The 25,962-nt window shown below is 38.0% G+C and overlaps 1 protein-coding gene across 2 annotated transcripts in view; it reads right to left on the bottom strand.

Annotated features, from left to right (window-relative positions):
• SKAP2 (src kinase associated phosphoprotein 2) overlaps window positions 1-25,962 on the bottom strand; it is a 195,362-nt gene that overhangs the window by 36,151 nt on the left and 133,249 nt on the right. For both annotated transcript variants that reach the window (XM_056118529.1, XM_056118530.1), the window contains exon 9: window positions 25,694-25,831. In XM_056118529.1, the coding sequence (XP_055974504.1) occupies window positions 25,694-25,831 (138 nt within the window). The remainder of the gene's footprint in view (window positions 1-25,693; window positions 25,832-25,962) is intronic.

The following is a 25,962-nucleotide window of genomic DNA, read 5'->3' on the forward strand; positions in this document are numbered from 1 at the left end:
TCCATTAAACATATACATTCAAGAACTCCTAAAAATATAAACCATGCACCTCTTCTCCCTAACGTTTCGAGAAACAGATGCTATTTTTTAAAAATAAGCTAATTATGTTAAAATGAAATAGGTTTATCATTGCAATTTTTATTCATTAATAAACAAACATGTTTAAATTTTTTTTGTTTTAATTTCTAGTTGAGAGCCATAACCCACATAAAAACAGTTTTCTGGGGTTTTCCATAATTTTTAAGATTCTTGTAAAGGGCTCTTGAGATCAGAAAGTTTAAGAATCACCATCCTGTACTTTCCAGGATAATTTTACTTAAATATCCAAATACTGTTGGTATACAACATGGAATTATTATTATTATTATTTTTGCTGCTAACCCAGAACACTGGTAATTATTTTATATTCCCAAAGCACACAATCTCAGAATAGAACTATATTATACTGCTGGCTCATTCTGAGCTATTGACCAAACCCCTCTGTGCTTTCCTCATTTGTGCTGAAGCCTTGGCTTTCCTTTCTCATACTTGTGCAACTCAAGTTCTGGAACAAATGTGCTGTCAAACCATAGTCCATTCAGCTTGCTCCTAATTCTATTCTTTTGAGAGCAAATCTTCATTCAAGGCATTGATGAGTTTGATGGTGTGACAGTATTGAGAATTAAACCCTGAGGATATTCACAAAATCAGTTAACTCTATCCCTCGAGCAAGGTTATATAGTCAGTTACTCAATGGCCTTTATATGAAAATTTCTGGAGAATTACGGCCACATGCCTGGCTAAAGTCCAGTTGTTTGTATGCCATTTCCTTAAACTAAGAGTCGTTATTTCATCTTTCAAATACTATAAAAGATTCTGATACCTGTTCTGTAGCTTCTCTGGAGTCTACTTCAAAGAAGCCAAGATGGCCAGAATTTGCAGAACCCACCTCAAATGGGTAAGGTGGTACTCCATGCCAATGACCTCTTCAGAACCAGGGCAACCATGCTCCAATTGCTGGCTCGCAGCTGGTCCCTCATTAGGAATTGCTTTGGGCTGCAGTGAATTGCCTCACTCAAGATTACACCCCTCCCAAAGGACAGCCTGGGGTCAATGATTAGCAGATGTGAGGAAGACAGGCCCCTTTGCCTCTACTTGGCACACCTTGAAGAGCCTTCCCAGTCCCAGAGTTCCCAGCCAGGGAGTTCAACCGTGACCACAGAACAGTGCACTATGGGTCAGCCTCTCGTGCCCAATCCTGCCTTACTCACCCTCACACAGAGGTGTCTCAGAAAACCACTCACCAATAAATCCTCTACAAGTCTGGAGAGATACTACAGTGAGAAGGCCTTGCATGAGGCCAGTTGGAGTTGGATCTCCCTACCTCATATGGTCCCTTGAACCATGCCAGGAGTGATCTCTGAGCTTAAGTGTCAGGAGCAAAGAAATCCCTGAGTGCCAGGATTTTAGATTCTACATTACAACTTATGGTTATGTAGAATCCAAATAATCCAACCCTTCTCCCCCTTCAAAGAAAAAATGAAAATTTACAATGAATTGCCTACAGACTTTAATTACGATACTGCTACTCAGAACTTTCAATGCTGAAGAGTTTGCAAGTTAATTGCTCCACTCCTAAGAGTCATCTAACATAGCTCTGCTCCTATGTGGTTAGAGCCATGTTAGTCTTACCTGAACCAGAAGCAAAACTTTATTCCTACTCACATTTGAGATATGGTACAAATCTCCCCTGATTGAGGGTGTTTTTTCAAAATTTCTCCAGACCACTAGCTACTTTTGCCTTTGGACGCTGAAACCTTGGTTCAGGCCTTCATTCTCATTCCTCTCACAGAGAACTGTCAACATCTGCTTACCTTTCGCTCTGAGTATGAACTCCCCCAAGACATATATATGTCATCACAACCTAACAAAAGGACTGAAACTAAAAACATTTCCCTTGGATATGTACTGAATCAAAGCTAAGTGGATTTTGGGTTAACTGGGAATGCTAGTAGAGTTTCTCTATGTCCAGTCTGGGCTTGTAGTACTTCTTGTTAATCTTACCAGTCAGACAACAATTACTAACAGAAATGGACGATGAATCAGAAGTGGAATTGTTTTCTTTGAATTACTGAAACAGAAAACATCAATTGCAGACATTTGGCATGTTTAGCATAATTTACAAATTTCATCTACTTTAGTACTTTTGTTGGGTATCTGACCATTTCAATGGTTGCTACTGCATTCCTTTATAAATTACAGTTACTGGATGGATTCTAGCACTGGGACACTGATATATAATTTAGTTCCTCTCCTCTGTTTTCTTCACTGGGGTGATTTGAAATTAAATGGTATTTTAAGATACATGTTTGTCTTCAAATCTGTACATTTGCATCTATTATTTCTGTGAACTTTCTGAAATCTGCATTCCTGAAATCTGGTCAAATATATCTGGCTAAGTGTCCTTCTTTATCCTCCCTGGCTATGATGAATGCTGATGAGATCTGCTTTTGTTTAGTTTCTTTCACAATTAGATCTGGGCATAGCAGCAGTTTCCCTCTTTATTTCCGATATCCTCCCAACTCACTCACTTTTTAAAATAAGCTACTTCCACATTTAAACTGTATCTGAAGAAAGAAAGGGATGCAGTGATGATTGTGTACTGCTTTTCTTCCCTTTCCACATTGTTAGTGTCCTTTCCTCTGAGGTGTAGATTCCTTGTTGCTAAAAGAAAATAAACCCAACCATCCTGACCCCGTCTCTGTCCCAGTAAGGGGCAGCCAAGGGTAAGGAGAGAGTTACTCTTAGTCCTTTGGTTGTTTGTGCTCAATTGACTGTGCCTGAAAGTAATAGCTACCACCTGCTTAGAAGCCCTAAATCCAAGGAACGGAAGGGATCGCACATACAGTATTGAATATTTAATATTTATGGGACAATTATCAAACAACAGCCCCACTTGTAATTTTTTTCTATTATTCCCACAAGCTCCCTCTGAGATATGTAACTTCCAGTATGGACCAGATAATGTGAGCTACATCAATATCCCCAGCACATCACCAGGATATGCTGTTTACTTAGATGACTGATTCTTGGACTTTCACAGGCCCCAGCATCAACTGGAAGGCTTGCTAAAATCCAGACTAGAGTTGCAGATGCAGTGGAAGATGAGAGGACAGGAATGTGCATTTCTAGCAAGTTTACAGGCCATGCTGCTGGTTGGAGGACCATACTTTGAGAGCCGGTGACCTACAGCCATTAACTTCTAAGGCTTTCATTGATAAATGACTTGGGTGTTCTTATCAGTCTTTTAATATGAATTAATTAGAATACTGAATCTTCAAATCTCATTTGCCTTTCAAGCTACAAAAGATACACCTCACTGAACAATATTAATATAAAATTAATTATAATGAAATTAAAGCAGAAATTAATCCCATATCAAAAGATAATATATCTTTTGACTTTGTGAGGGGGAGGGGATTGGGCCACACCCAGTGATGCTCAGGAATTATTACGTGATGGTGCCATATGGTCCCTCCATATTGGGGTACCATATGAAATGCCAGAGATCAAACCCGCCTTGGCTGCATGCAAGGCAAACACCCTACCCACTGTACTAGCTCCCAGCCCGTCTTTTGACTTTCATATAGTACTTTTACGAAGAAATTATTTAAAAGGCAAATAAAGTGCACATTTCAGAAGTTCACAATGTCCTCTTTTACTACTGGAACAATCTGATACAAATTAATGCATTTGAATCTCAATTTTCAATAGAGAAAGCAGAAATACAAAAGCTTCTTAGAAAAGATGAAGTCATGAAATTTACATACAAGTGGTACTACATGGAAAGCATCATGCTAAGTGAAATGAGTCAGAAAGAGAGGGACAGACATAGAAAGATTACATTCATCTGGGGAATATAAAGTAACAAAATAGGAGACTAACACCCAAGAATAGCCGAGATAAGTACCAGGAGGTTCACTCCATGGCTTGGAGGCCAGCCGCACATGCTAAGGGAAAAGGCAGCTCAGATAGAGAAGGGAGAAGCAAGTAAAGGGTGTTGGGAGGATCCTCCCAGGATGGGAGATGCATGCTAAAAGTAGACTATAGACTGAACATGATTGCCACTCAATGCCTCGTTTGCAAACCACAGCACCTAAAAGGAGAGAGAAAACAAAAGGGAAGGCCCCACAGGGGTGGGGTGGAATGGGGGTGGTAGTGGGGGGTGGGAGGGATATTGGGAGCACTGGAGGTGGAGAATGGGCACTGGCGGAGGGATGGGTACACATTGTAAGTTTACAACTGTACCACATGGTGTTTCACTAATAAAAATAATTTTAAAGAAAGAATTATTGTAAAGGGGGGGTGGAGCAATAGTAACTGCAATAGGTAGGGCGTTTGCCTTGCACGTGGCTGACTGGGTTCAATCCCCAGCATTCCATATGATCCCCAAAGTACCAATAGGAGTAACTCCTCAGTGCAGAACCAGGAGGAACTCCTGAGCATCACCAGGTGCGACCCAAAAAGCCAAATAAAAATATTTATTGTAAGGCTAAAAAGTGGGGAAATGGCCAAAACAATACTCAGAATATATTATGTATAAATTTTATTAACAGAAATTATAAAAATCACCTGAGGATCTGCTATGTACTAATACCATGCTATGAGATATACTCATTTTTCCTTCGCATCCTGAAAACTCTATGAGGAAGGCAGTGCTGCATTCCCATTTCACAGATGAAAAGATGGAGGCATGGAGACATTCAAATCAGTGTCGTTCAACCATTTTATACCTGAGGCCTAGTACCTGCTTTGCATACTAGTCCATGGATGGGCAATTATAACCAAGTTGATATATCAGTGGTTTTTTTTTTAATTTTTAAAATTTTTATTAAAAACTAAATTTTAAAAAATTTAATTAAAATTTTTTCTACACCTGTAGACTGGCATGGGTCTGTGGGCTGGTGGTTAAAGGCCACTGATATCAATAACTTACCACAATACAGCTGCAAGTAATGTCATAATCTGAATCTGAACCTAACCCCCCCCCACCACACACACACATGGTGTACACTTTATCCCAAAGTCATATTCAGGCCCCATTTTCTTCCCTTTCCATGTAAGACCATGCACTGATCACTTGTTCTTATGTTTGTTAATGAAGCTGCACCATAACCCACTGACTTTCAACCTTTTTACACCAACAGATCATCAATTCAAAACCACTGTTAGCTAAAGGGCAGTAAGATTTTTATGGACAAGAAATTTCTGTGGATTGGCCTGAGTCTATTGACAGACAGCTGAAAATCACTACTTTGACCCATTGCCACAAAATACAACATGACCGTTATTTAGGATGTCTTATTGACATATATTCTCATTTTTGTTTTCTGTGGGATTTATTTTGTTTTGGGCCATCCCCTGGCTCTGTGCTCAGGGACCACTGTTGTTAAGTTTCAGGGGACCATATGGGATGCTGGGGGATCGAACCCAGGTCAGCTGCATGAAAGGCAAATGCCCTACCCACTGTACTATCGCTCCAGCCCTTGTTCTTATTTTAACACTTTTCAATCACAAATCTTGGCTAACTCTGAGAGTCTTGAAAAAGAAAAAGCTCCCTTGAAAATTAGTGCATGCTGCTGAAAACCCAGAGAAGAATCCTGTTTGTCATGGCCACAGAAAGTGAAAAGCTTGGCATTTGCCCCCTCCATTTTTCTTTTAGTTGGACCGCAGCTTGTAAATGGAAAAATCATCTTCCATCACGTCCCTCTCAGAGACTAAATATGATGAAAAAACATAGGAAGGGCAGGCCCTGAAACAGCAAAGCCGAAAGCAGCTTCTGTCCCAGGCAGGAGCCACTGTGATTGATTTATTCTGAATAAGATAACTATAATTCCTCCCCAGCACTGACTGCAGTAAGACATGAAAAATGCAGCAAATTAAAGCACTTTACATAATACAAAAGAATGGCACTCTCAAAACACAAATTTCCATTGCCCTAAAAGGAGCTGTGCAGAATTAGGTCTTCAAGGCATTTTCAGTTCTAACAGAAGGATTTTTTTTTTTCTGGGTACTCAGATAAATTTATCATAAAAAAAGCTATAATGCCTACAAAATGTAAGATCTCTTGGAGCTGGGATATTTCTGTAGAAAGGAATTTCCAAAAGAAGCAAGTAGAGTCTATAGGGAAAAGAAGGGCGGGGAGGCCCACAGTGCTCATTGGAAAGAGGGAGGACCTGGCATTCATTTCAGCAAACAGAATCTGATGTTCTTGAAAGTTACATAAGAATCAAAACTGGGGTTTAAAAAACAACACACTGGCTCATTTTTGGCCTCCTGAAGGGATAGGCTGAATTCTCATTAGAACAGTGTCTCCTACTTGGATTCCAGAAATAAGGCCAACATAAACACAATGTCTGCTCTTTACGAACACAGGGTATTCTGATTGTCCATGGTGGGCAAACCAGAGCTATTTGTTCAAAATCTCATCCAACAGGGTCCTGAGGTAGCATGGAGTAACTATATCTGCTCTAGAAAGACAAATCCCAGCTGCCCTTGGGGACCAGAATCTAGGCAATGCCAGTGCTCCAAGATTAACTTCCTGCCTATGTGAAAATGTGACAAAATTTTTGTTTTCCCATCCCCAAACTACTTTGGAGACTTTTTTTAAAAAGTTAAACAGGACATCTTAGAAACTTTCCATGATATTTGTCATTCCAATGAATGTTATGCTAGACTTCTACATATTAAAATGCAATTTAGGGTTTATATCATCTAGTTCAATCATGCAATCAGAGATGTAAATTTAATGACATGCCCAACTACAGAATTTAATTAAAGGGTCATTCAATGTATATTGTTCTTCCTTAGAATAAATAATTGATTTAAAGAGAATACACAAAATGACATATGAACTTTCCTGAACTGTCTAATTAGAATATTATTAACCAACTGCAGTAGTTTAGTGGTATGGCTCTAGCTAAATTAAAAAAACAGTTATCACCAGCTACTATAGAATTTGGGTAGCTATAAACAAGTTTTTCATATGGTCCTTACTTAGGTCTAGAAAATAATTTCAGATTAAAAAAAGTCAAGAAGAAAAATTATCTCAATATAATTCATTTTAGTGAGGAAATATAATACACTACTTGGCATGTGTCCACAGGAAAAGTCTGGCTCCCAGATGCTTCTTGCCAGCCCCCAGTGGGTTTAATAATGTTTAAACAACTGACACTGTGCACTCATAGCCCCGACAACATACTGACCAACAATTCAGCAGGGGCCCGTCTCTTGGGTATTTTCATATATTGAAAAGTACTATCAAAACAAAACAAATCAGAGGCCCCCAAAATCAACACAATCCAATACAATCCTTTTAAAAGTAGATGTCACCAAAATTACATTAAAACTTTAAAACTGACAAGACTAGTTTTACCACTTGCAAGAAGAGCAAATTATCAATTTTTTTTTAAATCAGCACTCTTGAAAATTTTAATTTACACCCCTTTGTGCCCCACCACCACAAACACAAGCTCTCATTTGGTTCCTGAATCAAAAGCCCAACAACTTTCCAGTAAACCGAAGAACTGTTTCCATTGTTCACTCATTACCTTATAATTTATATTAATAGCCGTGATTTCCTAAATCTGTACCTGATGTTGACAAATATTTCTATTAGTTTGAATAAAATGAAATTCACAATATTGAACCACTTTTCAATCTCCCAAGAGTATTAAGATGTCAAATTTTGACAGCAAAGTAGTAGCCTAATTTTCTTTTATTTCAAAGATGAGGCGGGATGGGTGGTCACAACCAGAAGTACTCCGAAATGGTTCCTGGCTCTGTGTTCAGGAGTGATCCCTAGTGGTACTTTGGGGAGCACATGTGGTTTAGGTATTGAACCAGTCTCTCTGGTTCTGGTAGTCTAATTTTCAAAGTTCTTCATAACTGGACTATAAATCTACCATCTGTTTGGAATGATAAACTTTCTAAGCAGGCAGAGTCTGAATAAAATCTATATCCTACTGTACCACATTCAAGAATAAACAAAATACTCTTAATATTTAATATGAAATCAGCTGTCACAAATGTAGCCAACAGTGAAAAGGCTGTGATACAAATAAAATTACTCTGTGTGATTTTTCCTATTTCCAGGCGACAAGTTTCTTTGAGATGATATTCTCTCTCTTAATAACAAACAACTTCTGTCACATAATGTTTATGTCATGTAAGTTTTGCAAATCAATAGTGCAAAAACTGGTTTGACTTTCTGGGAAAGAAAATGATTGATCAGCATAGGGAATAAAATAAATTATTTAAATTAGAAGGACTTCATTTGATTGGAATGCCAAATTTCATTTTTACAATATACTCTCAGTAACTATACAAACTCATCTGATATAACCTCGAAAGCAAATATGCATTATCCGTAGCTTATAAAATCAAAGTACTCGTTTGGACTGGATGAATCTCTACCTTGATCTAATTTCTGTGTAATTGTACAAATATCACTTTCTCCTAAATAGTATAAGCACCCATTTACGGCCATTACTTCATAAATCCATCAGTCATTTTGGATGTTTTCTTGTATAAAGTTAACAAAAATATCTTTTCGCCAAGAAATAAATATTAAGTGTCTAAATCTCCTTAATACTCAGGAGATGAGAAACTTTACACAAGAACCCTGATTATAGTACATAGTCAAATTTTCATTTATTTGACTTGAATTAAAGCTTATAAAATCAAGTCCTCATAAACAAAACAAGTCTCTATGGTAGCATATTTACAATAATCTATAATTTATCATTAAAAATTCAACCTCTATCTGTAGAATAGACTAAGGTGAAATGGATCTTGCTCAAAGTAGCAAATGACTATTTGCAGGGAGGGATTAGGCTGGATTCTAACATCCTTACAGACACAGACCGACACATGGCCTTGAATATATGAGAAGCAGAGAGCTATGAGAGGAACACCCTAGCCCTGCCAGCCTAGGAAAGTCACAAGGGAGCTTTTTGTCTTTCCAGGACTCTGAATGGTGGTGGTCAGAGAGGAAGGGAAAGGGTTTCCTGTGAGAAATCAAAACTGCAAGTCTGTACAACGTGAGATTCAAACTTATACGCTCCTCAACTGAGATAGTCCCAAGCCAAGAAATTTAACAAAAAAAATTGAGAAACTCCTGGGGTTCTGGCAGAAGTGAATGCAAAAGCATTGTGCAGTAACATTTCTAGAAGCAAGGGCACACAGCACTCCCACAGGGGTCAGGAGAAAACCTGGTAAGTCTGCAATAGTTGGAGCGGGCAGAAGAGACTGAAGTAAACAGGCAATTCCTGTGTGGCCAGCTCTAACAGAGGTCAACATGGAATGCTGTTGAAAGCACAGAGGAGAGCTAAGAAATGAAGGAGAAGTCCAAGGAGATGTAAATCTTTAGTTTCATAGCAAGGCCAAACTTGAGATTCAAAACACAAACTGCACTAGTCTAGTCCCTTTGCTTTCACCTAGTGAAAGATTGATCCCACGTGAATACATTCTGGGACTTTGGACCATCTGGTTTTTAACGTCTCAAGCAATGGGGTTTCTTCCACCACTTCCTTTGGAAAGTCGTTTTGGGGGGTTGTTACTGAGGAAACACACACACACACACACACACACACACACACACACACTCACACAAGTTTAAATGTTAAGTTGCAAAGCAGTTGTTTCCTTGCTGCTTCTTATTTCTAATATGCATATAAATTTTTCTCTTGTCTCCTGGCTAATATTATCCCGGCCTCTTCCAAATAAACCACCTAAACTTTTCTCATCTAAACTTTATTTATTTGTGGTTTGGTGCTCAGGGCTACTCCTGGCTCTATGCTCAGAGATCACTCCTGGAGGGCTTGGGGGTCCATATAGGGTGCTGGAAATTGAACCCAGGTTGATTGCAAGGCAAACACCCTACCCACTATGCTATTGTTTTGGTCCCCTAAACTTTACTTTTTATAGGGTCTTCATTTGCCACCCTTTGACCTAAAAGATTTTACTCTGATCATCAGAGTGCTCTTTACCTGGGTTTTAGAACCATATTTTGTTCACTGGAAGAATAACAGGAGTAATGGACTTTACAGAATGGTCATCTGTGACCTAGACTTAGCTTTGACCTTTTTTCCTTATCCGTCTCTTTTTAGTTTCTAATTACTTATTCTAAACCATTTTCCAATGAGTACTTATTACATCTGTATTTAGCAAACTCTAAATTATACTGGCAAACACTGAATCCCTGTACATACCATAATACCTGACATAGAACTGTTGCCTAATAAACATTTGCTGCATGAATATGTATAACAGCACAAATTATGAAAACCCGTATTGCTCATGTGAAAGTTAGAATTTTTCTTTTTTCATTTCATGTTTCATTTTTTCACCTTTTCTTTTCAGCTCATGTACTAGAATTTCTAATGCTCTCTTCAGAGTATCTTTCAATAATGATGAACTCTCAGGACATAATAAATGAAAAAACTGCTCTAGATTTATATAAAAGTGTCTAAAAGTTTATATAAATCATATAAATTATATAAAATTTATATAAAAGTGCTACATGTTTTGGAGTTACTGTCTTTGATGGTCATGTTTTAAGCAACAGAGGAAGATATTAAATTTTAGACTAGGAACAAATTAAATTACTTAGATTAATGGTTGTGAGTTCAACTTTCTTCACTTTGATACACCTAATCAAGCTAGATTTCAAGAAAGAACTGAGATGTATGGCCATTTCTGAATAAAAACACAGGCTTAGTGGGGAAGTGGAAAGAAGTGAGAGGGTGTGTCAGACTGTAGCAATGTAAATACAGTCAGGAGCAGGATACACAGACAGCGAGCCAAGCAAAGGAGCTCTCTTAATTGAAGGAAAGGGCATGGAGTGGAGAAGGGAAACAAAGGGATTCATGGAAGCCATGGCTGGAAGCAGGAGTGAGCAAACAGAATCCTGGCAGTCTTCCCCTTTCTAAACAACTCCCTAAGACTCATGTCAGTCCATTAAAGGGGAATTTTTTAAATAATCCCCAAATATCTTTCTAATCATCAATTTTTAACATGTGATTCACCATTCTTTAAGCTACTTACTTTTAAACATGAAGTCTTACCAGTTAAGTCTTTTGGTTTTTGTTCTTGGGGGGGGGGGGGTATCAGCATTTAAATATCCTAGCACTGATGCTGTGCTCTTTAGAACTACTTTACTTCAAGTCTTTAATAAATAAATGGAAGCAAAGGAGAACATCGTTCCCTGGAAAGTGCCTTGCTTGAGATGACAAACCCACCAGAGGGAACTGGTAACTCAAGTCAGTCCTGTTTGCTCACCACAGATTATCTATCTTTAATAGTACACAAGACTGAGGATATTCAAGCTTTTCATCACTATGTATCACATTTCATAAGTTTATTTATTTGAGACTATGACCACTGGAACAGCAATGTTAGGTTTTAATAAAGTTTTGGGAATCAGCCATACTTCAATATATCACTGATAGCACACTGTTCAGTATAATCATTCTTTCAGGATTCTGCAGTAATTGGTGTTATTAGGAAAGGAATCATCGCAGAGAAAGAGCTCCTTTTAATTAAACTAACAAGTCTCTCTAAAGAAATACCACATTATTTAGGTACTATTTATTAACTTCTTATGAGGAAAGCATTTGTCTGAGTGCTCTGGGGTATGCCAAGAAATACAAGGTTTCATCCCTGCCTTTGAGGAGCTCATAAAAATAATAAGCTATAAAGGCCCATCCATTTCCCTGCTTGACAAATACACAATCTCAAGTAAAATTCCTACACACAATTTACATCTGAGAATAGTAGGTACCAACAAGAACTGCCACAAAGTTGTTGGTGACTAGTTTTCAAATGAAGAGTGCGGCAGATAGTCAGAGACCTGAGGTCACCTCGTGCAGGGATGGCCATATGAGGCTTTCCTGGGAGATGGAATGTGACTTCGGACTGGAAAGTGAGGAGGATCTGGTAAGAAAACGAACTAAGTAGGGAGCATTCCCCCACAAATACAAGTATATAGAGAAAAGCAAGGCCAGGGAAGAATGGGATGTCTGAGACAGAGTGAAATGCCAGTCATTCTGTTGAAACTGGAGCAATGGTGCCACAAGAACTGAGTTGGAATGGGAGGCATCCGTGAGCCCAGGAAAGGCCACTTGTTGATCTCAAGGTTAAGGGCCAAGGGTTGTGTCCTCTGTGCAGTGAGCAGCCACTCAAGATTTCAGAGCTACAGTAGAAAAGTAGGTCTTAAGAAACTAGATATTCTGTGGGATAAGTGTGTGTATACATGTGTGTGTATGCGTGCGCACGCATGTGTGTGTGTATGTGTGTATGCGCATACGGTGGATCAATCCTAGGGGCTCACATAAACAAGTGCTTTACTACTGAGTTGTATACCTGGCTGATTCTAAATTGTATTATTGTGTTAAATATAGTAAAATCACATATATAGCAACAAGTGATGTAAATCACTTGTAAGTCAGAATCACCAAAGGTTTTTAATTACTTCTGATGAGTGACTATGAAGATTCTAGAGGGAAAAGTATAGCTAAATACTTCTGGACCTGAATTGGTAAGAGTGTGAGACAGACAGATATATAATGCTGATACATCTATCCATGTTTTTAGCTTTACTAGATTTCTATATTTAGTTTATTTACCTGTTTCCTCTGATTAAATTACACCTATCTGAGGACAGGACTCATCATCATAGTATCTACACCCTCTATCTTAAAGAAAATGAAAAATACTAGAAATATATTGAATGTTGACTGGGTGGGAAGATAAATGGAATCAAGCAAAAGTTTCAGCTACGTGCTATCTGATTTTTTTTTTTTGGTCTTTTAATGAATCAATAAGCCACACATTGATTTAGTACAAGGCACCATATGCTGAGTAGGTGATGAAGGCACTGAGCTCAAGTATCACACAGAAAAGTGCAGAGTGAATGGGTTTCTGGTCTGGAGCAAAAGGATTCTGAGCAGTAGGAATGCGACTGGAAAGGTACCTGCAGGTCAGAGCATGAAGGGAACTTGAGGCCTAGCCAGAGAGTCTGAGTTTAATTCATGAGATAGTGGGAATCCATGGAAGTGACTGAACGAGACAACAATTTGACCTTGTTATGCTGTAAGAAGATCACCTGCTGGAGGTGTAGAGGACAGGCACTGACAGGCTGTGTGGTCTGAGCACACAAACAGAGGAAGTGGGAAGAACACTGACATAGTCTTACTAAGATCCACTGAGATCCATTAAAGCCTCAGGGAGAGCTTCGGGTGCATCAGAGGCTGACATACTTGTAACAGGAGTGAATGTTGAGTTTTCTCTTCTATTTTTTAAAACACAATGACTACTGCTGCTAGAAACCGAAAAGAAGGAAGAAGGGTATTAACAAGGAAAATGTTTTCTCAGATAGCATTTGGCCAAAAGTCACTTTGAATGTGAGGTTCAAGCTCAAAGGAGAGGTCAAATGTGAAATGAGGTTTGGTTGGGATATAATCTTTTCTGCATTTATATGTGAATATGGAAATACCTATTTCATAGATAAGGACAAAATGACTCTAATCATGTTCTCCTTTTAAGTTACTAAGAATTTAACCTCCCAAGCACCTAGCACCTAGTCAAATTTCCTAACTTGTGACGGTAAATAAGTTCATTTAGTTTCCTTTACTGCAAAATAAAGGTAGAAACTCCTGTGCCGTAAAATATTTATGCTTTTCAAGTAAGACAATACCAGCTGTTAACTATGTTAACTATACTGTTAACTATGATCCTTATAATTATCATACCATCTTGTAAATTCTTTTGATGAACTTCTCTCTTTTTATCTCTCTTCCTATTTCCCCCCTCTGTGTGAAGCAAGATAGTTTTCTAAATAAGTTGAAACTTCTTTAAAAATATGTGAGGCAGGGAGAGAGGGAGAAGTACATGTTCAGGGGAGAACACAGGCTTCTCCAGAGTGGCAATAAGCAAACAAAGAGACAAGCAAGGGAGAACATGGGGTGAAAAATCAGCCCAATGAACTAGCTTCTCTGAAGATATTTTATGTTGCTCTAACCACATGCATGTACATACAGTAATACTTGAAAGAAAAAAAAAACGGGGTATAGAGAGAAAGAGACTTTCAAATACATTTTTTTCATCACCTAAGGCAAATAAAAAGCATGTGATGTATACAACTACCCTTACTTTAACAATCCAAAAACACATTTTTTTAAGTGTCAGTTAGGTACATGAGACTATATTAAAAATCAGTTTTGTCTAACAAAGGCCCTGATTAACCTGGCTTCTGCCTTATTTCCCATCTCATTCTAACCTCCATCCTTTCTTACTGCTGAACACTCAACATTTTCCAGTCTGCGGTCTTTGAACTTGATTCTCCTTCTGCCTGGAAGGTGCATGTGGCAATCCCATCTCTTGCCAGTTTTATCTAAGAGGTCAATTTTCTTGGTTTTTCTTTTTGGGTTGGGGGGGGCCTCACTGAGCTGTGCTAAGGGCTTACTCATGGCGCTAAACTCAGGGATCACTCCTAGTGGGCTGGGGAGACAATTCAAGGTGCCTGGGATGGAACTCAGGTTGGTCACATGCAAGGCAAGCACTTGACCAGCTGTATTATCTCTTTGGCCCCTTAAGAGGTCAATGTAAAGATCACTCTTCCATGACTATTGAATACAGCCTTTTATCCTCCTTCCAAGCAATTCCTAGAATCTGCAATTATCTTCAGGCCCATTCTTATTCCTAAACTTCGAACAGCCAGAACAGAATCCAGCATTTAATTAATTAATTAATTAAAGGCATAATAAGATCAGATGAATGATGAAAATGATTAAAAACAGGTAAGGTAGAAACAAAAAAGTTCCATAGTTAAAGAAAAAAGATAAATAAAAAAGCAATTTTGGGGCTGGAGCAACAGCACAGCAGGTAGGGCATTTGCCTTGCATGCGGCCGACCTGGGTTCAATTCCCAGCACCCCATATGGTCCCCCCCAAGCACCGCCAGGAGTGATTCCTGAGTGCAGAGCCAGGAGTAACCCCTGAGCATCAGCCGGGTGTGACCCAAAAAGCAAAAAAAAAAGCAATTTTAAAAAATCAACAATACTGTGAACTGAAAATACCAAAAACAACTGAGATGCTTATTTATTAATATTACAAGTAACAAGTAAATAGAACAGTGAAGGGAAAAAAAATTGCAGGGGCTGGAGCGATAATAGTACAGTGGGTAGGGCATTTGCCTTGCACACGGCCAACCCAGGTTCGATTCCCAGCATCCCACATGGTCCCCTGAGCACCGCCAGGAGTAATTCCTTAATGCAAAGCCAGGAGTAACTCCTGAGTATCGCCGAGTGTGACCCAAAAAAAGTGAAAAAAGAAAATTTGCAAAAAGGGAGTGGCCAATAAAATAAAATTGCCAGAGATAAATGTGTTGATGTTACTGGTGACACTGAGGAAGGTGTTTTAGTTAAGGGAAAATGAGAGAAAATCATAATGCCAGGGGTCAAGAGTGAGCAGCCAAAGGGACATGAGCCTAGGAGTACTCTGCTCTCCCACTAGTTCTGACAAGAGCTAAAGTCCAGTTGAGCTCCTGGAACAAGGATCAGAGAGATCTGACAAGGAGGCAGGGAGATCTGAAATCTCCTGGTTCCATGGAGAGCTTCAAAGATGCCACTCTGCATCTGAAATTCTTTGTCTGGGTGTGAGAAAAATAATCAGTTCCATCTCAACAACGTGACAGAAACAAAGGCAAAATGGGTAGGCAGGCAGAAAGCATTATTTCTTTCTAAGAATTTCTTAGTATGTAAGAATTTATAAGTAACTGTGTATCTGAGGTGCTAGGTTCAACAGCTGGCAACCCTTTCCCTTCCCCAATTCTACTGACATGCTAACAAAGAGAACAAACCTTTGAAAGAACGTTTTATATGAAACCATAATTAAGATAAACTTTCACTTAGCCTTAATTAAGTTAGACCGGATTTTCCCCACTTTGTTGAAGGTTCTGCACTTAACTGAAGCACTCAGTGAGGTTGCATCTGAAGAGTGCTTGTATGTATCACTGACATTTTGTTGAACTTGTCTGTTCCTATTAATCACTGCTTTAAAGTAAGCAGTGGGGTATTCTGAGGAAGTTGACATTCCCAGTTAACCCATCTGCAAAAACTGTGCAGCCTGACGCTCCCCTCTTGCAGTGTGCTAACAGATGTGCGAGGAAAGAGGGAGAGGGTGGAGGATGAGTGGGGGGAAGAGAGGAGAGGAAGAGAGGAAGAGAGCGAGGGCTTTCTGAGACCTAACCATCATATTCTATCTTCAAAAGGAATTAAAAACAAACGCCAGCTCTGATCTGTTCTGATCTGTTTATAGTCTACAGGGAAGGCAAATCATGTCTGCAGAATAAAGACTTGGCTAAAATGTCTGATATGGAGAAACCAAATTTTGAAACAAATTGTCAAGATTTTGGAGGTGCTACAAAATAAAGTCCTAAGTCATCTATAGTTATAAACCTACCCTGTGAATCTGTCTGGCAATTTGGGAGTCATCTAAAGATCACAGAAAATTGTTGGGTTTTGTTTGTTTGGGAGAGGCCACACCCAGCAGTGTTCAGGGGATCACCCCTGGAAGGGCTCAGGGAACCAAATGGGGTGCAAGGGATCTAACCCAGGTTGTCCACATGCAAAGCAAATGTCCTACATGCTGTACTATCTTTCTAGCCTCCAAAATCGTAATAGTCCAGCCCCATTAGTGGAGTTTTTCTTCTCACTTTGTAACTGTGTCAGCATTTTAATCAGATTAAAGTGGGTGGGTAACATTTGCTTACCTTCTGTTTCAGATATATATATATATATATGTATATATGTGTGTGTGTGTGTGTGTGTATATATATATATATATTTCCCTAAGCAATGCAAACACAAACTGCTGCATTTGAAAACTTATTAATTCGATGGCTAAAAATTAAAAACCAGAAATAATTTCTAGTAATTTTGTTTTTCCTCTACTAAGAGATTCTTTACCTTCATAGTTTTAACACTTATTCTGTATTTCTTTCTCCCCAGATAATTTCCTCATCTCTCATTCTTTAGAAATTTATTCTCAGGGCTGGAGTGATAGTACAGTGGGTAAGACATTTTCCTAGCATGCAGATAATCTGGGTTTGATCACCAGTATCCCGTATGGTACCCCAAGCACCACCAATGATTCCTGAGTGCCATGCCAGGAGTAACCCCTGAGCATCGCCACATGTGACCCAAAAAGTAAAAGAAGAAAAAAAAAGAGAGAGAAAGAAATTTATTCTCTCACTTGCCATATTAGTCACTATACACAACTAATTATGGTATAAAGCATGACCTCACAAATTTTTATCTGTGCTATTTTATTCTTTCAGAACATAATGTATTTAATAATTTCCACTGCGATTTTTTTCTTCCCAACTAGCAAACTCTTTAGAAGATTATTTCTTGTATAAATACAAGAAAACTTGGGTATTTTTAAACTACCTTTGTTGACTTTTTTCTTTTAAAGTTTTAATTTCCAGTTGAATTTCATTTCATTAGAGAGCAGAAGTTGATACAGTCACTGAAATTTGCTGAGATCTTTATTGTTAACTCACATATATAGTCAATGTCCATTAATATTCTATGTGAATGGAAAAGAAATTTTTTATACATCAGATGTTTCTTTTTTGGCTCAAATCTTTCATATCTCTATTAATTCTTTGCCTATCCAGTCTCCAGTTTCTAAAGACAGCACATTAAAACCTATTATGAGGATTTTTAAATTTGCATATAATTTTTTTTGTTTTATGGATTTCAAGATAATGTAGTTAGGTGCATTTAAATTTTTTCACTCACTTTTATGTTTACACTATAATTCTGTGGTTCTATTATTGCTTTATGTCTTGACTCTACTATCTAATGCAGTAGTTTTGTTTAGATAGAATTGTCTGGTATATTAATTTCTATTCTCTTCCTTCAAAAATTCCTGTTTTTGTCATATAAATGTATATGACATATACTCATATGTTTTTGTCATATATATGTGTCAACACACTCTAAGAAAAAATGTTGCTATATTTAAAAAGCAAATCCATTTCTATCCTTAAATAGATTAATGTACTTCGTCACATTGATTTATAAATACTTTTATATTGGGGCTTATTCTTACCATATTTTTCCTTGCTCCCTTATATCCTAAATTCTGCCTTCTTTTAGATTAAAATTTTCTTTTTCGGTTTTTGAAGTATACCCTGCAGTGCTCCAAGATTACTACTGGCCATCCTCGCAGACCAGATTTGGTGCTGAGGATTGAACCGGGGTCAGCCACAAGCAAGGTAATTGTCTAAACCCTTTGAACTATCTGTCCATCTCCAGATTAAATTTTTTTCTTTTTTCCCTCCCCGCCCCCCTTCCCTGGCCCCACCCGCTGCTCTGGGAAACCAAACATTGCATTTCTATCTATTTAGTACTTAGTCTGAAATTTTTATTCTTTTTGGCTTTTGGGACACAAAAGTGATCAGGTATTGTCCTAGATTGGTGAATGCGTGCTGCATACATCAGTACTCAGTGACCTTACTCAGACCTGGGCCTCCTATACTCAAATCATGTGTTCAAACTTTTAAGCTACCCCTCTGGTATTCTGGTATTCTGAATGAAGGTGTTCTGAAATTTTCACATGCACTTCCCACTCAGTCTCAGTCTTTCTTTCCTTCTTCCTCCTGAATAAGCCAGCATTTAGAGATGCTTTCCTCTATATTATGCCCCTGATAATGCTATAATTCTTAAATTGAGTTTACCTCATTTTTAAATTAAAAAAAAGTTTATTTAGAAGAAAACAACTTTACTTCTAAATTATTTAGAAGGTAGTTTGTTGAAGCTACTGATTTGTTTCTATGTTCACTGCTGTTTCTTGCATACCTAACATCTCCCTACCTCTGTCTCACTTTTCTCCTCCCCTCCAAAAGCACAAGGTCAGGACTAGAAAGATAAGACAGCGGGCAGGGTACTTACCTTGCACATGGCTGACTAAGCTCTATCCCAAGCACCACAAATGGTATTCCAAGCACACAAGAAAAATATCCTTAAGCACAGTGCCAGGAGTAAGCTCTTTGCATAGCTGGGTGTGCCCCCCGCCCCCCCCCCCCCAAATGTACAAGGGCGAGGGGCAAAGATTCAAAGCACTGTGTTTGCCTCCAAAGCCTTTGCTTTAGAGAAAGGTGTTTAGGGTATAAGAGGCAGGGCTGGTGGCAGCAGAGAAAAGGCAAATAGAGGAGAGAAGGGCAAGTGCAGAGGAGAAGAAATCACCATAAAATACACTGCTAGTCTTGAGGCTAGAAGAAAGGATTTCTATCTCAGAAAACAGAAAAGCAAAGACAACCAACTCATGGGACACTTGATGGCATGCAGGTACAGCTATAAACATACTGGGTGAGCGGTAGAAGTCAAGGCCCCAGCCAAAAGGGGCAAAAGAATGTGGGGTGGGGGTGGGAAGGACCCCTGCATGGAGAGCCAGCCACCACAGAACAGCTGCTCCAGAGCATCTCCAGTGGCTGATATAAGGCCAAGGACGGAAGGAAAGAAATGGGGAAAAGAAGGGAGGAAAACACATGAAGAAAGGAAGAAGGTAACAGTAGAAGATAAAAGGATAAAAGGGCAGTAGAAATGGAAGCATCTCATTTTTAAAGTTTATATGCATGTGTATATTTATAAATGGACAAAAGGTATCTATCAGACAATTAATATTCACCGAGGGGAGGAATGACTTCTACTTTCAAATTTTTCTGCACTTCAGCAACATTTTAGGTTTTCCCTTGTGAGCAGGTAATGTTATTAAATATTTTTTAAAATGTTGAGGCTGGAGAGAGAATACAGCAGGTAACGTGCCTGCCATGCATATGCCCAGCCCAGGTTGGATTCCTGGTATGGCATATGGCCCCCTAAGCACTGCCAGGAGTGATCCCTAAATACAGAGTTAGGAGTAAGCCTTGACCACAGCTGGGTATAGGCCAAAACCCAAAACTGAATAAAAAATAAAATCAGCAGAACTAAAAGCGTCCTTTTATAGTCCTATGACAGGCATTCTCAACTTCAGCACTACTGACGTTTTGGGCCAAATAACTTTGTTGTCCTTCCCGGGAAAGGAACCTCTTGCACTGTAGGTTGTTTAGCAGAGTCCCTTACCATGCCCACTGGATGTCTACAACATCCACAACCCTCACACACATTGCCACACCAGTCGTAACATCCAAAGGTGCCTCCAGACATTAATTCATAATGTATGCTGAGTGTCAAAAATCTCCCTTATTTGAGAACCACTGGCTGGAGCGACAACACAGTGGGTGGGGTATTTGCCTTGCATGTGGCCGACTGGGCTGACCTGAGTTCAATTCCTCCGCCCCTCTCGGAGAGCTCGGCAAGCTACCGGGAGTATCTTGCCCACACGACAAGCTACCTGTGACATATTCGATATGCTAAACACAGTAACAATAAGTCTCACAATGGAGATGTTACTGGGCCCACTCGAGCAAATCGATAAACAATGGGAGGTCAGTTAAAGTGATATAGTTCTAAGTCACAAAAATAAGCTCATTTCCCTACCAACAGAAACACATATTTTGCACGCACAAAGGTATTTTGGGGGTTTAATATGTGTTAAACCCTCTCTAATAATGAAAAGAATCAGTCTATGATGCAAAGCAGAGAAAGCTACATGACAAGCACAACTGTATCCTAATGCTTCATGCCATATTATGAATCAGGTAGTGTAAGAAAACACTAAAATCACATTTACATTCAGCAGAGATGAAAACATAAGCAAATATTGCAGCCAGAGAGACAGTATAGTGGGTAGGGTGCCTGCGTTGCATGCAGCTGACCTGGGTTCAACCTCTGGCATCCCATATTCCCGAGCCCTGCCAGGAGTGATCCCAGAGTGCAGGGCCAGGAGTAAGCCCTGAGGAGCACCAAATGTGCCCCACCCCAACAAAAAATATAAACAAATATTGTATGTGTGCAGTCTAAATATTCTATATTATGAATATTTTTATTTTTATAACTTCACATGACTCTGTAATGTTCAGAGCTTAAAACATCACTCTCAAATTGACTCTAATCTGGTTGGTTATCACAGCGGTAGGGCGTTTGCCTTGCACGCAGCCAACATGGCCAACCCGAGTTCGATTCCTCCGCCCCTCTCGGAGAGCCCGGCAAGCTACCGAGAGTATCTCGCCCGCATGGCAGAGCCTGGCAAGCTCCCTGTGACGTATTCGATATGCCAGGCACAGTAACAACAAAGTCTCCAATGGAGATGTTACTGGGCCCGCTCGAGCAAATCGATGATCAACGGGAGGGCCTTTATACATGAGATGATGTTACCAATACACTTAATAACTACAGTTCAGTATTATGGCTAACCAAAAATAAATTGTCAGCAGGCTGTGTGGATTACAATATTAAAATATTAAATATATGTATTTCTTGGAAAGTCAACTGACATCTTTCCACAGGACTCCAACGTGCAAAAAATTCCTTGTTGAAACTAGGATCAGCATTGATCACCACCTTGTATAATGTTAATACCGGTAACTCCAGGGACCTCCATAAATCTTGACATTAACCTGGTAATAGGAGAGATAATTATTCAGCAAGAAAATAAAGCTAAAATGCATTTTGGAGGGTTGTAACCTCTTATTGATTAAGTTAGCATTTGTGGCCACCTGCAAAAGATGACTTCAAATTTAAGTACCCAAATACTGTTCCTTTTTATGTATACATAATAGTTTCAGTGAAAAAAATTTATAGCTGCATTTTACTTTATGTTCATTCCATTTTAGATGCAGATAGTTGGACTGAATAAATTTTAAATGTAATCGAATGACCAAAGGATAAAAACATCATTTTCTGGCTCAAAATAGTTCAATCTGTCATTACAGTAAAAATATATATATATACACACACATATATATGTATATATAAATTAACACTTTATAAAAATAGGTTAATGGAATTAGAAATTTGTCTTCCTGTTTTATGTTGCCCTTTCTCCTCCAGTCCACTTTGCAGAATAATTTCAAATGCAATCCTCCTTTCTGAAAGCTACAGAGTTAATCGCTGGCTACCACTCTTGTTAAACTAGGATGACTCTATTCCTCTAGAAAATTCCTTCTGTTGTTATGGCTTCTGCATAACTTATTGATATTAAAGAAGAAGAAATTCAAATGACATGGTAACTAAAAAAACCATGAGCAGGTTGGGTTGATTTCTGCTCAATTTCTCAAATTACAAAGTATAAAATTAAAAATTACCCTCTGTATTTATCTGGGGGAGGGGATGTTTCCAGACCATGCCCTGCTGTGCTAAGGGCTTACTCCTGGCTCTGTGCTCAGGGACCATCCAGGACAGCCACATGCAAGGCAAGTACCTTGCCTCTGTGCTGTCTCTCAGCCCCCCTCCCTGTATTTTTAATGAAAAAAATGGGCATTAACTTTTAAAACTTATGCTGTCAGATAACTCATCACTGTTTTATGAAATATATTAGCACAGTTTAATCAATATGTTAACTACACAAAGTAATGTCATATTGTAAGCAAACCTGACTATTCTTAGCCAGTAGATAATAAGGCATACAAGCCTAAGAGTATTTGAAGAAAAGTCAAATACCTTTAATATATCCCAGAAATTACATTCTCTCAACTCTTCTGTTTAGATGTACAAAGCCCTTAAATGCAAGGAAATCTAAAAATTTATTCTTATTCTTTCATGAAGTTAGTTAAAAATTAATGAACAAGAAATTAAAGAGAAGCTGCTGTAATAAAGTTAGAATATTCTAACTGAAAAACAATTACAATGAAACTATTTACATTCCCATAGAATTATAACCATTTTTCACGGGATATTTTGCAATACAATTTTTAAAACAATGTTTCTTTCTTCTTACTCCTGAGGTTTAAACACTGCAGATTTATTTTACCTTAAAAAACACATTTATTACAGTAGCACTTTACTTTCACAGACAAAAACTGATTTAAAGTAACATGCTGGATACTTAGATTTTTCTTCAAATACATTTGTATGCTTCATCTTTCAACTAAAAGGATTTATTCCCAACTATATGTAATTGACAGAAAATTGTGTTAGAATAGTAGAATTAATTAATTCCGGGAACTTAACCAGTCAGATTTCAAAGATATATAGCTTTCTTTTTACAGAACTGGAAAAATACCAATTTTTTTTTGTAAATGTGCTCATACTGCCTTTCCAGTGTTCTTTCACTGCTTCTGAAAATTATACTCACAGTTCACAGTAGTGAAAGCAATTAGTTTGATTCTTATCCTGAGCAAGAATTTTTTTTTTTTAAGGAAAATGGTACCTTTCTAGTTTTAGGTATTTAATTAAATAAAATGTTCTAACTCTAAAAGTCAACTTTCAGGCTTTCACTGAGAAAAATTTTCGCTGTTGGAGCTGACTCAAACACGACAGTCTGGACATATGCAGATGCCGAAAAAGCACCAGTCACATGGGGGGGAGAACCCAGAGCTAGACAGCCCACAGCTGCTCCACCGACTTGCTTCCCAGAGGTCTGGCTGCAGGCTCGATCAAGCTCCATCGCTTTCTGTAGCAACTGGGATCCCAAGCGGAGGCCAGGGAATCCCAGAGCAGCTTAGATTTCTTCCTGTCCCACATCATGAAGACAACATAAAGAGTAACCAGTTATTCCCCAAAATTCGGTGGCTCCAAGCCAAAAAGAAGAAGGTGAAGGAGATGATGAAGAAGAAAAGCATGAAGAAGAACATCTGTTGTGGGAGAAAATTTTTAATTATTTCTTATTTTTAAGATGTCAAGTGTCTTTTAATAGATCTTCTTTCCTGGGGTCTTTGTTATAAAAATTACTGTAAATATTGTATCTTTATTTCTGAACAAGATTTTATGGGGTGGGGGTGGGGGGCAGGAAATGAATGGTCGAGCTGAAGAAACACTAAACTTAATACCACCTTCAGTGTGGGTCTCAAAGGAACAAAATGTATCTGACAATAACCTCCTACCTGCAAAGGTAGTATACTCTTCCATCTTACCTGAGCAATTATATTCCTGCAAGATCTTTTGAACATTTTAAAGACGATAATGCTATTCATGACATAGCATGCGTAAATAGGCAGCCAGGGAATTTCTTACCCAATTAAAGATAACTGATGCCACGTGAAATACCATTTCCTTCGGATAAATAAGGAGTTATAAATGTAGAGTTCCACTAAGGTTCAGAAATATGGAAATTACTAATTGTCACAAAAGTATGCTTTATATTAAGTATCTTTTAAGAGGGTAGTAAAAGACATTAGAAAAAAATTCAAGTAGTTTTGTAATATCTTAAATGTTTATTACTGTGACAATCATGAATTATTTGTTCAGAAAATCATTATTATATCTCTATATAAGCACTTGCAAGAATTTACCAGATACAATAATGAAAGCAATCATTATAATGTCACAGTTTATCACAGGCTTGCTAAGATTCAAGCACAATGCTGAGAGTTTTAGATACATTAGCTCACTCATCCTTTGCCACCACTGCCCCACCATGATGAAGAAACTGACTTTTAAAGTTAATGAACCAAAAACTGGTATAGCCCGAATTTAAACTTTTTGACTCTCAAGACAATTCTCTGTGCTAGTGAGTATATCCTGCTGATTTCATTAAAAATCTCATTTGTAAACTAATTTCGAAAATCTGAAATATTAAACTATGAAAAAACTAGGGGTTGTCAGGAATTGAACCCAGGACTCAAATAGAAAAGTGTATTTAACCACTGAACTACATCCCTGGCTGAAATTAATTTCAAAGATTTATGCTAAGCTGTTAAATTATTCCATTCAAAGAAAAATAGTCTCTCCAGGTAAGGCATTAGTTATATTCACTTATATTGCTTTTTATTCCCTTTTCTTCTCTACTAATTTTTTCATAGCAATGAAAGGTTCATGTCAACCTATCGTATTTCTAATGCCATAATTCCCTGAATGTTTTCATATTCTAAGTAAGTCTAATTTTGGATGCCTGCATTTGTGTTTGAGACTCTCATAACTATAAGTCATATAAGCCAACAGATCATTAATTTTATGTTACCTCAGTTACTGAGGTCTATAAATATTAAACCATCCCTGAAAATGTAGACCAAGAAAACTTATTCATATTGATGATATAATATCAAGAAAACTTGCAGCCTCAAAAGGCCTTCATTTATAGTTCAGCAATATTCCTCTAAGACAATGCAATACACTACAGCAAAGAGGAATATATGAGGCAGAAGTTGTTGACATATGGGGTGTGCAAAGAACTTCTGGTTAATGGAAATTCCAAGATGTATAAATAAAAAATGATGTGTGAGTTGGTGGAGAAAACTGTAAGGCAAGTCAATTTTTTAATTAAAAAATTATGTAGCATAAACAATGCTAATGAGCCAAAAGTCCCTTGAGATTAGGACTGTATCTGCTTCATTTTAACATTCCATTCACTTTTCATAAGTATACATCTACTCATTTGAAACCTCTCAAGCAGAACCCTTTTCGGTAAATAGAGTTTTGAAGATTTTCTTTGTCTTTGTCCTGAGTAGCATACCATTTTATATGCAGGTTGTCAACTTGAAGATGTACGACATTTTAAATTTTGAAAAAAAAAGTCTAAAATATTTAAATGAATCTTCAGAAAATAAATACCTGGAAGTTCTTCATAAATTTCTTCATCAATGGGCTGACTGAGGGTTGATGTACTGCTGACTGGGAGAGGATGATCAACATCATCGTATAATTCTCCTCTTTCATCATCATCTTCAGGAATAATATCAGATCCCATATCTATAAAACACAAGACAAATTTTTAAAGAATGAAAAAGATTTTAAAACTTCATTTCAAAATTATTATTGTCAAACTAAAGTAACAATTTGATTATAGGCTATATTCTTAATTTTAAACACTTAAAAATGAT

The sequence above is a fragment of the Sorex fumeus genome, unplaced genomic scaffold (assembly GCF_029834395.1).
Source record: "Sorex fumeus unplaced genomic scaffold, SorFum_2.1 ptg000037l, whole genome shotgun sequence".
Lineage (NCBI taxonomy): Eukaryota > Metazoa > Chordata > Mammalia > Eulipotyphla > Soricidae > Sorex > Sorex fumeus.